We start from the raw sequence: 14,592 nt of genomic DNA on the forward strand, positions 1-14,592 counted from the left end.
AAGAGTTATGGTGGTCCGAAGACCTTAAGTTTGGTACAGTTTATTATGGAAAAGCATTCCATATTATACAGTCATAAATACATTTATTTATAGAATAATCTTGATTGATTTCATAATACATTTTCGGAGGGGTGGAGAGTCATTGGTCATAAACAAAATAAAAAAAAAATTAAGCATATGCAACAACATCCAAATTTATTGAGATGCATCGGTGTGCGATCTTTCGGCTGCGCTGTTTACTGGCTCTGAATGGATTAAAAATAACTCCGGATGGAATAAAAAAAAAAAAAAAAAAAAAAGAGTACCGAAGCACACCAGTAGATGGCGACGTCGAGTCCCCCCCATGAGTCATCAGTGGCACCTGTGGGACGCAGAAAGTGGAGCAGACGGTCCCTCAATCTTATTGGCTTTATTTCTTTTTCTTTAAAACAGAAAATGATCGCTTCACAACAGGCCTTTTCAAGCAACCCCCCACCCTCACATTAAGCTTGCCAACACCTACAAAACAGTATCAAAAGTGCACCATAGTGTTAATACATCTTCTCCGAGTCTAACATTTTCCAATGATAATATCTTAATGAAATATTTATACAAATACCATTCTGTACACTAGAAATACACAGCCCAGTGCTCCCTGTAAGCGGGGCACCCACCTCCTGTCCGTCCTCCGTCACGTCCATGACCAAAAAAAAAAAAAACAAGCAAAAACTTCTGTCACAGTTTAGGTTAACATTGTGGGAGGTGAAGACTCCAGGCCGATATTACATCATATGAATTAAATACCCACTCACCCCACACCCAAGGCAAAAACTAGAACAGCACTCATACAGCCAGTCAAAATCTGTACAACCCTCAGTCCCTTCTTCTGCAAACAATCATGACACAGTTTCATTTGTCGTCATCTCTCTCTGTCCTCGCAGCAGCAGCGGAGGCGGCGGTGGATGAAGGGGAGCAGTAAGGGCATAGGAGGAGGGGGGGGGGCAGCTGGTAAGTAGGGGGGACTGCCATGGCTGAGCTGCAGCGCTGAGGTGCGTAGAACCCTCAGGTAGAAGCAGGTATGACGCCGTGCAAGTTTACAATCTGCTGCTCCCCTCCCCCCACCCACAAAGTTAGAAGAGAGCGTCTCTCTGGGATGATGTGGCAAAGCGCTGCGGTCCACATCTGGTTTAGTCTCTGGACTGGTAAAAGAGGATGTAGCCCGACTCGGAGTTCTTGGAGATCTCGGAGGTGAGACCGTAGAACTCTTCGATGGCCTGGGCGTCGATTTTCTACAAGAGCAGAAGCGAGACGGACGGCTCAGTTTCAGGACAGACAGACATGGTTCCTAAACGCAACACAACCTGCTTACCTCTACAATGTCGTCATCAAACAGCAACCAGAAGTCATGACTTTTTACAATGGCGATGTAGTGACCCCTGTTTGGACCACTGAAAAAAAAAACAGAGTTTATCCTTTAGAGGTACGATTTACAGATTCAGCTTTAAATTTCTGAGGTTTTCAGGTAGTTTTAAAACATTCAGGACATATTAGAGGAGAATGTATTTCCCTCAAGTGTTTCAAAACTTGTAATGCAAGGTTTTTGTCCTATACAATAATTACATCACAACGATTACATTACATGCTGCATCCATTCTGTATGCTTCAAAAACAAAACAAAAAAAATACATTTTAGAGGGGATATGCAAGACAAAAAGCTCCAACAGTCTTAATTCTCCAATATTTTGTTGAACCATCCTTTGATTCAGTTTCTGCAGAAACCTATTCATCCCAATTTAGTGACATTTCTCTTCCCAGATTTAATCCGTGTTAGAAGTCTGCAGGCCTGAACAGGCAAATCTGCAGATCTTCTGTTGGATTTAATTTTGAACTAAACAGAAAATGAAATCCTTCTTCAACCACCTGGCAGATAATTGAAGGTTTGGGTCAAAACTCAGATTTGCATAATTCCATCAACCATGATGCTTCACCACCTTGCTTCACTTTTGGTGCTTCATTTGTGGCCAAAAGGGTAAATACATACTACAAGACATTCTCCAACACAATTTATGGAGGTTTTAACACCTTCTGTTTTACAACCGGTGAAGAGTTGCAGAGAAAATAAGAAATTGTTGCCACATGTAGAGAATAAATCCAGAAGTTGCCAGAAATCCCTGTAGCTCCTTCAGTGTCAACTTCTTTTTTATAGCAACTGAATGTGGAAAATGTGTATCGTTTCCACTGTTAGACCATTACTGCTGCCTTTGAGGCAGACAGCTGGAGCAATGTGTGGGAATCACAAGCTCAGCTCCATGACGGAGGTTTTTCTGTGAGGATTGGCGTCTCTTCCTCCTCCACTGCTGACCCAACATGTCGGCTGAAGCTCTATTCTTGGGCCTTTTGTTTTTTTCCCTGCACCTTTTTATCACTGGGAACTATGCTTTGTAAATAATGGATTCTACTCCATTTAAATGCAGATGAATGTCGAACCTACTTCCCCCCTCGAGCAGTCTGATGCTCACTCTATTGAGCCACTTCTTGACTGATATGGATGGCTCTTAAATCACTAAGGGGTTTAGACTGGAGCTAGCTCGAATTAGAGATGGCATTTTACACATGCAGGGCTCTTATCCCACTCTAAAGTTCAACCTTTTTTCCTCCGTTATTGTTTGTTTCGTGCAGAGCTCAAGTCTGTTCCAGCACGCACTTACTGAAAAACAAGCAGGGAACACCTTAAATAAACACAGACACCCAAACTCCCACTCTCAGAGTCAAAAGGAGAAGAGATGTTTCAACACCGGTTGCTCGTTCACATGCTCACCTCCCACAATGCACTACCACAGCAACCAGGTCGTATAGCCTCTCGGGATTGGTGGCGTCTCCAGAGGTGTTGAAGAGACGGAGCTCCAGAGGGAAGACAACGCGATAGGACAGCTTGGTGTATCGCTGGAGCTGCTCCATGTACTTAAAGCGCTTCAGGTGCAGAGCCAGAATCATCGGCAGCTTCTTCACACGCATCCTGAAGGGCCGGAGACGAATGAAATTAACCGAGACGATGGGACAATTTACAGTGACTTTCACCAGAAACTTCAATGTGTTTAACTGGGATTTCAACATGAAGCTCTGAATAATTTTGAGGTGGAAGGAAAAGGCTCCAAGGTTTTTCTTTGACAAAAAAAAATAAAATCTTTAGAGGTTTTTCCTTTTGAGCTCCACCAGATTTACACATCTAAAAGGTTAAGAATCTGGCCTACTCTTTGCAAAACAGCTCAAATTCAGTCACACTGGATGGAGAGCATACTAGATGTGGTATTTTCCTCCAATTATCTCACGCCACTTTGTGTTGATCTCTCACATAAAATCCCAGTAAAAGTCATTAAAGTTTGTGGATTCAGTGGAACAAAATGTGAAAAACTTGAGGGGTATAAATATTTTTGCAGGACATTGGACCCAAAAGAATCTGCTCCACTGACCTCTTGTGCGCCTCCTGCTTGCTTCTACATTCCTCACAGTAGTATTTGTACTCACTGCACAGAGTCTCCGTGTTACTGAACCCTCTGAGAGGAAACAAAAGAAAAAACAGTTAATCCAGGGTCCATGCTTACAAAAATAATCTCACATCTTCCTGGTGCCATTTGTGTTCCCAAATAAAGCATTTTAGCTGCTATTACGTTAAGTAGATTTTAATCTATTATTTATTTTTTGTTTTTTTGTTACAACTTTAAGTCCAAAAAAGGTTTTTTAGGAAGCTTATACCAACATGTCTGCTGTGAAAAATATGAAGAAGTGGCAAAGGAGCAGCTTAACCAGCGTGCAGGAAACTACTGACTTGGCCAACTTGGACTCTGGCTGGGTCAAAGAACAACCTTGAAGTGGACTTCAAGTTAGTGGGGGGGAAACAGCTGTTTCCTTTCTTTGAACTGATAAAATCAGAAATAAACCTATAGCAGACTACAGCACTGCTGACGTTAGAAAAAAACACTTGAGGAAGAACATCTATATATTTAATTGACAAGCGATACAAAACCTATTGTTGTTGAAAATGTGTTTTTGGACAAACCCAAGCTGCGTTGCTAAAGTCTGTAGCCTCCAAGCAAGTTCCTGTCAATTTAGTATCACTTCCTTTGCTTAACAGGTTTACAGTTGTGAGGTAGCAGCAGAAAAGATTTACTCTCCGTCACTGAACGTTGGTGTAAGGGTACACTAAGACAGTTTGAGAGATCTTTTATATTTAATGCACAAATTTGACAATATTCCACATTCTTAATTCTGTAACTTGACCTGCATTTTCCGTTGGTCCGGACTTTGAAAACGGCTGCTTAAACGTTCAGCACCTGACAGAAGTTTCTGCCTCTAGACAGAAAAAGCACGCCTCACTGTGGTCTCATCTTGCTTACAGCAATGCATTCAGCTGATTCGTTAAAATAAATTATTGATTTATTTTTTTCTTGTTGCGTTGGAGGGAACTGCCAGCTTGACTCCGCTACGCTGCATGCAAGACGTACAAACACAGAAGTGAGCAGAACCAGCAGTCACGCACCCCTGCAGCATAAACGAAAGAAAGAGCGAGGCCTACGGCTGTCGAACTCAAACCTTCCTGCCACACTGATGAGGAAACAGATTCCTGCAGTATTATCGTTTATTATACATTAGATTTAATTTTTTAAACGGTAAAAATTACAAGAAATCGGGGTTGGTTCAGCATACATGCTGTTTTACCACAGGTTCCTGTTCTGCAGGAAATGACAAACGCAGACTTCTAAAAATGACATCACATTAATAAACTCTGTTGACACACAACCATACAGCGATGCTCAATAAATTAATCATTTCAAAATGGAAGAAGCTTTAATTAAAATTCATGAGTCCGTTTCAGGACGCTTCAGTTAAATAGTGGCGTAGTTTTACCTGAGGCAGTGTGTGATGGAGGTATTCTGTTCCACGTCCACAGAAAGGTCCAGAAAGTCTTCATCTTTGCTGCTTATCTGGAGAGGGAAAAAAACATGTTAAAATGTCAGACTTTTTTTTTTTTTTTTTTTTTAAATAGGACTCCAACTTTTCAGACCCCCCAGAAAAATAACGTTTATGTCAGTGAAAATGTACGACGCGATCTCACCGTTTCACACGTGAGACAACGCGTCTCATTGGTCAGAGTGCCTTGGAAGATCTCGTGGACCCAGGTGGGAGCAGGCGTGGCGTTGCTGTTGTTGTTCTGGGAGTCCAATGTGCCGTTGGCTAGGCGACCGTTAGACTTCTCCTGCTTCCTCTCCTCCTGCAGCAGATCTGCGATGGTGTTGAGCAGGTAGTTCAGGAACTCGTGGGCATCCTGCTGCATGTAGTTGTCAAACAGCTCTGAGGAGAGGAGAGGAGAGGAGAGGAGAGTCAGCACTTCAGCGACAACGAGCAAGATGCTCTGGATCTTCATCTGAAACAGGTTGTTTTATTTGCATTTCCTTCCCCACTCACCATTCTCCTTGCGTAGCCGTGTGATGAACTTCTTGGGTGGTATGACCCCCACTTTTCTCTTTTGGTTGGCGATGCTGTGGAACAAGTCAGCCAGGCAGGTGAGCAGGTTCTCCTTCCGCCGAGGCTGACTGCGGTACGCCAGGATCTTCTCCCGAAACGGCCGGCAGAAGTAGAGAGCCTGCAGCACCGAGTTGCAGTAGCAGGTGTTCCCAAACTAAAAAAAAAAAATTAAAAATCACAAAACAGAAATGAGCAATTAGAAAAATCCTATAGCCACAGCTGAGCTGCAATTACAACCAGATAACATATCCACCTCTTCACTTTGATTGCTGACCCTTTTTTAAAAAAAATGTAGTTTAGATTGAGTGTGTGCCAGCAGCCTCTGCTCCATCAGAGCGCTCCAGAGCCAGATGGTAGACGTACGGTAAGCACACAACAATCATTGTGATTTTTAAAAGGCAGATTTCTACATCAAAGCTTTGCTGCCTCTTACAACATAAAAGAGCAAACTCAAGAGCAAATGACGTAAATCACAGGTTTCTTTTTTTTTTTTAAGTATGTGTCCTCTGTTTGAATCATCCATCGCTACCTGTTATGTTATATTTATAACAAAGTAAATCCATCCTGCTCATGCATTGTTCATCTTTAACTCCTAGAATTCCAAAATAAATCAATTTGCTTCTGATCATTTTAAGCACAGAGCGTCACAACGGTAAAAAAAAAAAAAACAACCCCAAAAAAAACACTTTTTCTCAAACTGATCACAACATACTTTGAGTGTAAAAAGCTTGAAGAAGCACAAACCTGTTCCATTTTTTTTTAAATTCCTGCAAAACTGGTTTCCTGCAGTCAGCATCAAAAAAACAACAGCAGAGAAACCTGGTGCAGCAGCTGCTGTGCATGCAATCTGGACATTTTTCAGTGGAGAATATAGTGACAAGGTAAACCACTAATACAAAGAATAAAATGCTTTAAAGATTTGTTATATTTCTTGAAACATTCAGTTGTTTCCTTATAGTTTACAACAAATTAATAATGTTCATCTTAATACTAACGAGTAACACCGAAGGTGTGCAATGCAAGCAGTTATCTTCCAGCTGAACACTGGACCATGAAGCCGCTTCACTGCTCTGCAGTAAGTTTGCATCTAAACTGCAGCATTAATTTATCTACAGCAGTCTAATGTAAAAATATACATCGCATTAAAGCATCACATCCACTTTATTTTGCAAGTCAACGTCAGAGAACGAGAACTAATGATTGAATCCTAATGATACTTTGGCCTAATTTGCGTTAAAAGCTCCAGCAGGTGGTGAAGCGATCCTTCTAGTGCGTTTCCCTGACTGCACCGAGGAACTGAGCGGCTATGCCTCTCTTGCTCTTGTTTTTCATTTTATCAATGGCAAAATGTCATAAACAGTTTTACAGCTTACTTTCCTCAGGAGAATAATAAGCTACAGTCATCAATGAAACAACGGCAGAACCAAAGAACGAAAACAGAGCTCTTGTTCAAGCTTGGATTTTCCCCTTCTGGAAGTTTGGAAAAGCCAAGTTCAAATATGCAATTAAATTCAGATTAAATTCAGCCACCAGCAAAGCCACAGGAATCCCGACTTTACAAAAAACAAACATGTAAGCAATGATATTAGCAGGACCGTAGGCTTTTAGCAGAGTGAGTTTTCAAGTAAGCATCAGAGCACTGAAGCTGGCTTACAATTTTCCAGGGTCGAAATTTTTTTTCGCCATCTGGACAAAACTAACATAAGTTCAAATCTTTAACAAATTCCTGACTAGACTATTCTACATAAATACAGATACTCTATAACCTAATTTGTCAGTAAAACCTCCACAACACAAAAAAAGTTTTAATCTGAAATCAGTTCAGAAATCTTGTCCAGTTTAACATCCAGAGTTACAGCATTTTGAGAAAAATAAAGATCAGATTGAGATTTTATCTCATCTAAAGCAATTTCCATTATGTCGATGCAAGACTGAGCCTCTACAACTCACTCTCAGGTTTTATTTTTCATGCTTATCTAGACATGGAAAATGTAAAAATAAAAGAGTCTCTACTTGTTAAAACTGCATAGGAAGCCCATAAAACACATTACTTTTAGAACAGGAGGGAGTAATGCAGTCGACAATTTCCCTTTTGACTCAAATGTCCCAGGTTTCTTGGCTCACTAGCAGTAATATTTACATAAAAAGGTTTCTAAGAAATTACCAGTAGATATTTATGGTCTGAGAAAACACACAATTCCACTGTGTCACGATGTGTTCCAGCATCTGAGTCACATAAATGCATAAAACACCATCATGAATCCATCTTCCTCATGTTAGGGTTCTGCATTTTTATTGTTTTTGTCTTAAACAAACAGACTAGGTATGGGCTGCTATGAGATTCTCACAGAAAACCTCTAGTAGAAATGCCACAATTTCACAGTATCAACATGAAAACATACAAAAAAATGTACTTAATGAGTTTTTATTTAAAAGGCAGAAGCAATATTTATTCCTACTGTTGCTAAAATAATATACGGTAGGAAAATGTTCTAACATTTATTTATAGTTCATTTGATTTTGATACATACTTAAATATAAACAGATTCAAGAGTTAGTTGTTCAGCTCTTGTGTAAAATATACGTTCCTTTTAAGAACCAAACTAAAGTCATGGTTTAACCAAAACATCATAGATGATCTCAATATTTTCCCCCAGGAGAAGAAGCTTATTGAGCAAATATAATTTTACAAATATTAAGGCTATTTGCCTGGACGACAGCTTTTCCTTCAGAGTGCAGCTTAACAGCACCGAAAGAGATCATCAACCAATAATTGACTTTTTTATTGAAGCAGAGCTTTTCTGAGTTTACTGAGGAAGAAAACTTGCTTTCAGTGGTTATTTGTGACTATTTTTTTTCTGAAATTGGTAGAAACGTGTTCCACATTTCGAGTTTTACTCAACAATCACTGAATCTCCAGCATATCAATAAAAATGCTTTGTTTTATTGTTTGTCAGTATACATCAAAGTTCTCTGACATTAACTAATTAAGCAATTCAGAAATGTTTTTAAAGTAAAGCATAATTAATTCCTTTCAAATGTGTATTTATAAGTAAACATTTTGAATAAATAAGTATTTAAAAACTTAAATGTAAAAGAAAATTGTTCCAGTGAAGAGGCTGTATTTTATCCACAGTGGTAGAAACATTTTTGGCATTTCTCTAGAGAATGTAGCTTAGCAACAGCAACAAAAAATAAATCTATATACAATCTCCTTTTCCTTGTCTTTTTAAAATGGCATTTCCTCTTGTGACAACTTCTAAACTAAAAGCACGTGTTGCTGCGAGGAGAGTCGACTCCAGGGACATTGCATATGTGTTTTAATGGGAGGAAATTAAGTCAGCTTTAAATAAAGTCACATGATCTGACAACCACTTTGTTATTCACTTACATTGACCAGGCCAAAGTAGTGCTCATTCACCGGAAACTGCTCAGATCCAATCTCTTTCTCCAGAGCAGAGGCATTGGCGCCCTGTAAAAAGTGCGACACACACACATGTAAATTTCACCAATTCTTAATCAGTTTAAAGTTGATCTACGACTTAAAAAATAAAACACACATTACGCTGACAATGGATTTGAATCGAACCTTTCAATACAACTTTTGTTCAAATAAAAGAAGATAAAAAACGCAAATATTTGGCATTCCTCTTTTGTCACTAGAGCAAATGATGCATAATTTTCACCTGACAGTAAAGGTAGACATGTCTGCACCCCCACTATTCCCGGAGGGATTTAAATGCAAAACCGTCTGGGTGATTTTTTTGTGAGTTTTCATACCAAGGAGATTATAAAGGTTTGAATGATCTGATTGGAGCACAAAGTCAAGCCGCAGAAGGAAGAGAAGAAATAAAACTAGAGACGGAAAACACAACTACGCCGCAAATGTCGTCATTGCCCACCTTCTTAATATATGTTATATAGTTAAAGGCCAGTGTAATATCTTAGTTTCCGTGTTCATTGTTTCCCCTAAAAATAATATAGGTTAAGTGTTTGTCTCCCTTAAGTCATCCATTACCCAGCTGCTCCAGTTGTTGACAAGCAGAAACACTGATTTTAGCTACAGATTAGCTGGTTAGCTTTGAATCCCAACGTCAGCAGGTGCACTGTCACCGTCTGCACATTAAGTTTCGACAGACATGACCTAATTAAGACGCAAAGCTTAAGCAAAGAAACCACAAACACTCGAAAATGTCCGTATTTAGCCTTTAACGAAAAAAAAAAGAGTGCGGAGGAGAAGGCGGTGGGTGGCTACATACCGAATACTGCTTGCCTAGCACACCAACATAAACTGCTTTCATTTCTATTTCCAGGGCTTAAATAGATGATAATGGTATAGTGGTGGTTTCTGAATCAGCAAATAATCTAAATAATGCCAGCATGTGGCCGCTGTGCACTCACCATGGTACAAAAAGAGGCAAATTTTGAGACTGTCATTAGGATTTCCATTCGGCTAGCGCCATCTTCCAATATACAGCCGCGCGCTGACAGGACTGGGCTGGATGTCCTCGTGAGGAGACGCTGCTGAGCTCGCGACTGCTGCGGACAAACAGCCTGAAGAAGACAAGAGCATTCACTGCTAGCTGCTTCCGTCTTCGTTTAATTATTACGACCATAGGCTCCTCACACATTCGGACAGTAGTACTAAACATCAACGCAAACTTTTTTTTACTTTTATATGCTTATATAAATAACTAAAAAGCTAAACAATAGTTTTTTTTACAAGCGAGAGAAAGGTTAGAACCAAAATAAGTGAGAAATATCTTCTTCCTGAAAATGATCATTGTGGGTTTTTGTGTGTGTGTTTTTTTATTGCGGTAATGTAACTTGCAGATTCCCCGCTGTGTCATTAGTCTCCGGATATTGTTCGGATATTTCCGTGATTATTTATTTATTTGTTTGTTTATTTATTTATTCCAACTAGCCAATTTACTAACTGTACTGTACGAACAAATGTATCAAATATTTTCCACAGTGGTGCAGTGTTGCGACCACCCTTTGAGATTGGTTGTAAAATAATTTCAAAGACTTGCTCAAGTAAATCATTGCTCCACCCAACTTCATGTGAAATGCATACCTATACTTACTGTATATTTTAATTTTTTTTTAAAGAAACACACACGAAACACTTATTTTCTTATTAAAATAATAAAATTTCTTTGTTTTAGTTCAGGCAATCGAACTTTCTACCTGAATCCTACTTCACAAGGCGGAGTTTGGGGGCCTTTAATCTCTCTTTCCGCCGTACCCGCCATCTTGTAGAGACCGGGGGTAAGATGTTCTCCGTTTAAATTGTTATTTTCCTCTTTATTATTACCTGATTTATACATAGTTATGTCAGTACGCGCGCCGGAGATGTGTATTTACACGCTTCTGAAGTGTTATTGGGTGGAAAATAATCGCCAAGTGTAGTTTTGTTCGCTAATTGTGATCATGAGCAGCAGCGTGGCTCTCCATGCGGCCCTGTCTATTTCAGAAACACTGGATAGAAGGCTCACTATCCTTTTGAAATACATTAAATACATAGTAAATACAGTTAACGGTGTTGTAGCACTTTTGTTGTCATAAGACACAATTAGAGGTATGGACTACGGCGAGGAATTGATTGTCTCTGTAAACTCCACATTGTTTTATTTTTCTGCAACGCAGTATACGCATCTTTGGTTAAAATGGCAATTTGTTAAAAGAAAATAATTTCGAAATTATAATTTTATAATGTAGCACTAAATTAGATACTGTAGTGTGTTTTTCGTTGGTGGGAAGACACAACTATATTGCTATTTAGGTGAAATCTACATAAATAAACATTGACTTTTGGTGACACGTTTGTTGTAGACAGTATATTTCGTGGGTTATTAAAGGCTTTATTTTTCCTCAGTTATCAGGCATCATGACGAACACCAGAGGCAAGAGGAGGGGGACCAGGTACATGTTTAGCAGGCCCTTCCGCAAACATGGTGAGTAGCTGGTTAATACATGTTATATGGTAAAAGTGCCAGTGAAATATCTTAGTTTCCGTGTTCATTACTGGTCTGTCAAACTCCGGTCCTAAAGGGCCACTGTCCTGCAATGTTGGCTATTCAAGACAGATGTGTGATTCACACCTGAATCGACTCCTAAACATCTACTGACTCTCTAATAACGCAAACATTTAATTCAGTTGTGTTGAAGCAGGACACTGAGGACTGATTCATGTTTGTATCTTCAAAAAGAAGCTTAAAGAATAAAATATTTTTACCTTGGAAAACGTTCAAAAACCATGCAGAGAGTTTGTGTTATATTTGTGTTTTTATTTCTTTCAATAATCAAATTGTATGTTTATACATTTGTCTAACCTAAGCCACATGTTTAGCCTCTATGGAGTCTTGAAACGAGGTAATGAAATACTGCCAAGCTGAAATTTTATTGTTTCAGTAATAACCAAAAACTGTTTAGCATTTTAATTGTTCAGCATTATGGGGACCTGTACACACGCTTGAATAGATGAAAATGAGCATTTAAAAAAAAGTCAATCATTATTCTAAATGTTTCCATTATTTAAAATGTTGATCTTTTTTTCCCTACTCTGCAGGCCCAGTCCCTCTGTCCACATACATGCGCATCTACAAGAAAGGAGACATCGTAGACATCAAGGTGGGATATTGCATGCTTTTTTTCTTCTGTATTATATATATTTAAAACATTAACATCTAGAAAAATCTTCAGTGTAGTCATATAGATAATTTTAGTACTTATGAATTTTCCCAAAAAAAAAGCACAAAAGGGTTTGAGAACTACAACGTGCACAATGCTCCAGGCTCTTTTACAGCATATTTAAGCAGCTCCATGAAGCAGTGAAATGGCCTTTTGCATTTAGCCGATCTGCAACCCAATTTCACCACGATGGTGCTTTAATTAAAGCAACACACATCAACAAAAACCAACAGTGTAGGTATATATAACGCTGAGGATGGACGAAGCAAACATCTACAGTTTGTTGGTGTTAAAAGTGTGGAATTTTAAAAAGGATGAAAAAATATAATTGGCTTATATGAGGTGATGTTTGAGCCCTAGCTAATGGACTCCATGTTGTGATGGTGGATTGATCGTCATGTGGACGTTTTTCCAGGGCACCGGTACCATTCAGAAAGGTATGCCTCATAAGTGCTACCACGGGAAAACAGGACGCGTCTACAATGTGACTCAACATGCTGTCGGCATTATTGTCAACAAGCAGGTCAAGTAAGTTCTGTTTTACTTTGGACTCTGAAGAAGGGGAACTCTTGTTCTTTGCTCTGAGGGATGAAAGTTTGCCTGAACCTCTGGTGTGTTTGTTTTTAACTTTCTAAAACCCCCCATCTTCACTTTGCCACCTGGAGCCTGTATGTCCTCAGTGGTCATTCATGTGGGGGAGAATAGCTCATCCTCAAGGCACCCCAGTCTAAAGCTGGTGTTTGGGCTTCGGGTTGTTTTGAGGAGACATCACAGGTCCGCAGCTTTGCAGGGCATTGCAGACGAGTCGAAGCTGAAGCCGCTCAACTGAGGCAATGCTTTAATACCTGTGTTTGTGTACACTTTTCTTTTCAGGGGCAAGATTCTGGCCAAGAGGATTAACGTGCGCATTGAGCACGTAAAGCATTCGAAGAGCAGGGACAGCTTCCTGCAGCGCGTCAGAGAGAACGAGCGCAAAAAGCTGGAGGCCAAGCAGAAAGGCACCTGGGTGGAACTGAAACGCCAGGTATGATCTGATCCTGAGAGGTTCAAGCAGAGAACAATATATGTAACAGAAATGTATTCAAAGCACCAAACAACTGCATTTCATTTCCTCCACAGAGATTTCACACTTGGTATGTTAAGTATTATTGACTTTATTTTTGTTTTCCTCCTCAGCCCGCTCCTCCTCGTGAGGCTCACTTTGTCAGCACCAAGAAGAACGAGCCCCAGCTGCTGGAGCCAATCCCCTACGAGTTCATGGCATAAAGTGCTCAAATTAATAAAGATATTTGTACACATCCCATTTGACATGTTGTCGTCCTTGTGCACCCCTTTTTTAAATGTGAAACAGCTGTGACGCGCCCTCACTCAGTGATGATTCTCCTCCTTTGATTTCCAAAAAATGAAATCAAACGCACCTTATTTCACCGGCGAACTGAGAGTGATGGGCCTATGTCACAAGCATTTCATATTGTTTGCACCAACCACAAACAGACAGGGCGAATGCCTTTAGAGGTCCAGCTATTGCTCCAGACTGCAGTTCTCTCATTGGTCAGAGCAGCACTGTGGTGGCCGGCTTCAGTCCTAGGGCTTTAAGAGTTCTGCATATGTTAGATGTTCGCTTGAATTAGATGAATTGTGTATTTCGAATTCCCTGCTGCACTTGTTGAAATACTGTGAAGATATTTAGCTGTGAAGCACCTCAAACATGGAGGACACTGGTCCTTGAGGTCTGGAGTCGGACAACCGTTAGAGATGAAAGTTAAAACAAAAGCTATTCGGAGGAGAGACGTGTAGAAGTTATAACTTTCTGTAAACGTCTCAACTTTGAGGTGTTGTGAAATATTTTGAGATGAAGTAACTTCTTAACTGGCTCAGAAAAGCACTTTAGTTGTACATTTACTCCAAATAATTCTCTCCTAAACCTTCACAATAAAAGCGAAAACCATAAATCCTGAAAAGCAATTTTTCAGTGTTACGTTTGGCAAAATTCACTGAGGTAAATTTTTTTTTGCTGTAATTGGAAAAGCAAATGATAAAATCTTCAAATATTGTCTGTTTTTAAAATATTAAAAGCAAAAATAAATATCTTTATAAAGATTGCTTCTGTGCAAGCAAGAGTTGCATAGTGCAGTAAAAAATAGTTTTAGAATCACTTACATTGTCATAAAGCTGGTCAACTAAATGTAACTGAGCAAATGTAAGTCATGCGCTTTCTCAGGACCTAACCTGAGAATATATGTAGCTTGCAATAATTGCAGCTGTTCGGGAAACTGGAGGTTCAGATGATTTAATACTGACGCTCCAAACCGGACAGTTTACGTCGTTGGAAGCCATTGCTTCACTTAGCTTTTCTTGTTTGTCCAGCAGGGGGCAGTGTGCACCAACTTCTTGTTT

General features: G+C 39.6%; 2 protein-coding genes across 2 annotated transcripts; one reads left to right on the top strand and one right to left on the bottom strand.

Moving 5' to 3' along the window:
• Window positions 1–394: 394 nt before the first annotated feature.
• Window positions 395–10,077, bottom strand: usp12a (ubiquitin specific peptidase 12a). The gene is made up of 9 exons (XM_008396293.2): window positions 9,904–10,077; window positions 8,894–8,974; window positions 5,443–5,656; window positions 5,093–5,328; window positions 4,885–4,961; window positions 3,450–3,533; window positions 2,798–2,995; window positions 1,349–1,427; window positions 395–1,268 (listed from the first exon to the last, which is right to left on the bottom strand). Exons 1-9 carry the CDS (start codon window positions 9,949–9,951, stop codon window positions 1,167–1,169), a joined length of 1,119 nt encoding a protein of 372 aa, XP_008394515.1. The 5' UTR covers window positions 9,952–10,077; the 3' UTR covers window positions 395–1,166.
• Window positions 10,078–10,670: 593 nt separating this feature from the next.
• Window positions 10,671–13,498, top strand: rpl21 (ribosomal protein L21). The gene is made up of 6 exons (XM_008396292.1): window positions 10,671–10,773; window positions 11,381–11,459; window positions 12,074–12,135; window positions 12,611–12,723; window positions 13,069–13,219; window positions 13,372–13,498. The coding sequence occupies exons 2-6, from the start codon at window positions 11,393–11,395 to the stop codon at window positions 13,459–13,461; spliced, it is 483 nt and encodes a 160-aa protein (XP_008394514.1). The 5' UTR covers window positions 10,671–10,773; window positions 11,381–11,392; the 3' UTR covers window positions 13,462–13,498.
• Window positions 13,499–14,592: the final 1,094 nt, after the last annotated feature.

Source organism: Poecilia reticulata, linkage group LG20, assembly GCF_000633615.1.
Source record: "Poecilia reticulata strain Guanapo linkage group LG20, Guppy_female_1.0+MT, whole genome shotgun sequence".
NCBI lineage: Eukaryota > Metazoa > Chordata > Actinopteri > Cyprinodontiformes > Poeciliidae > Poecilia > Poecilia reticulata.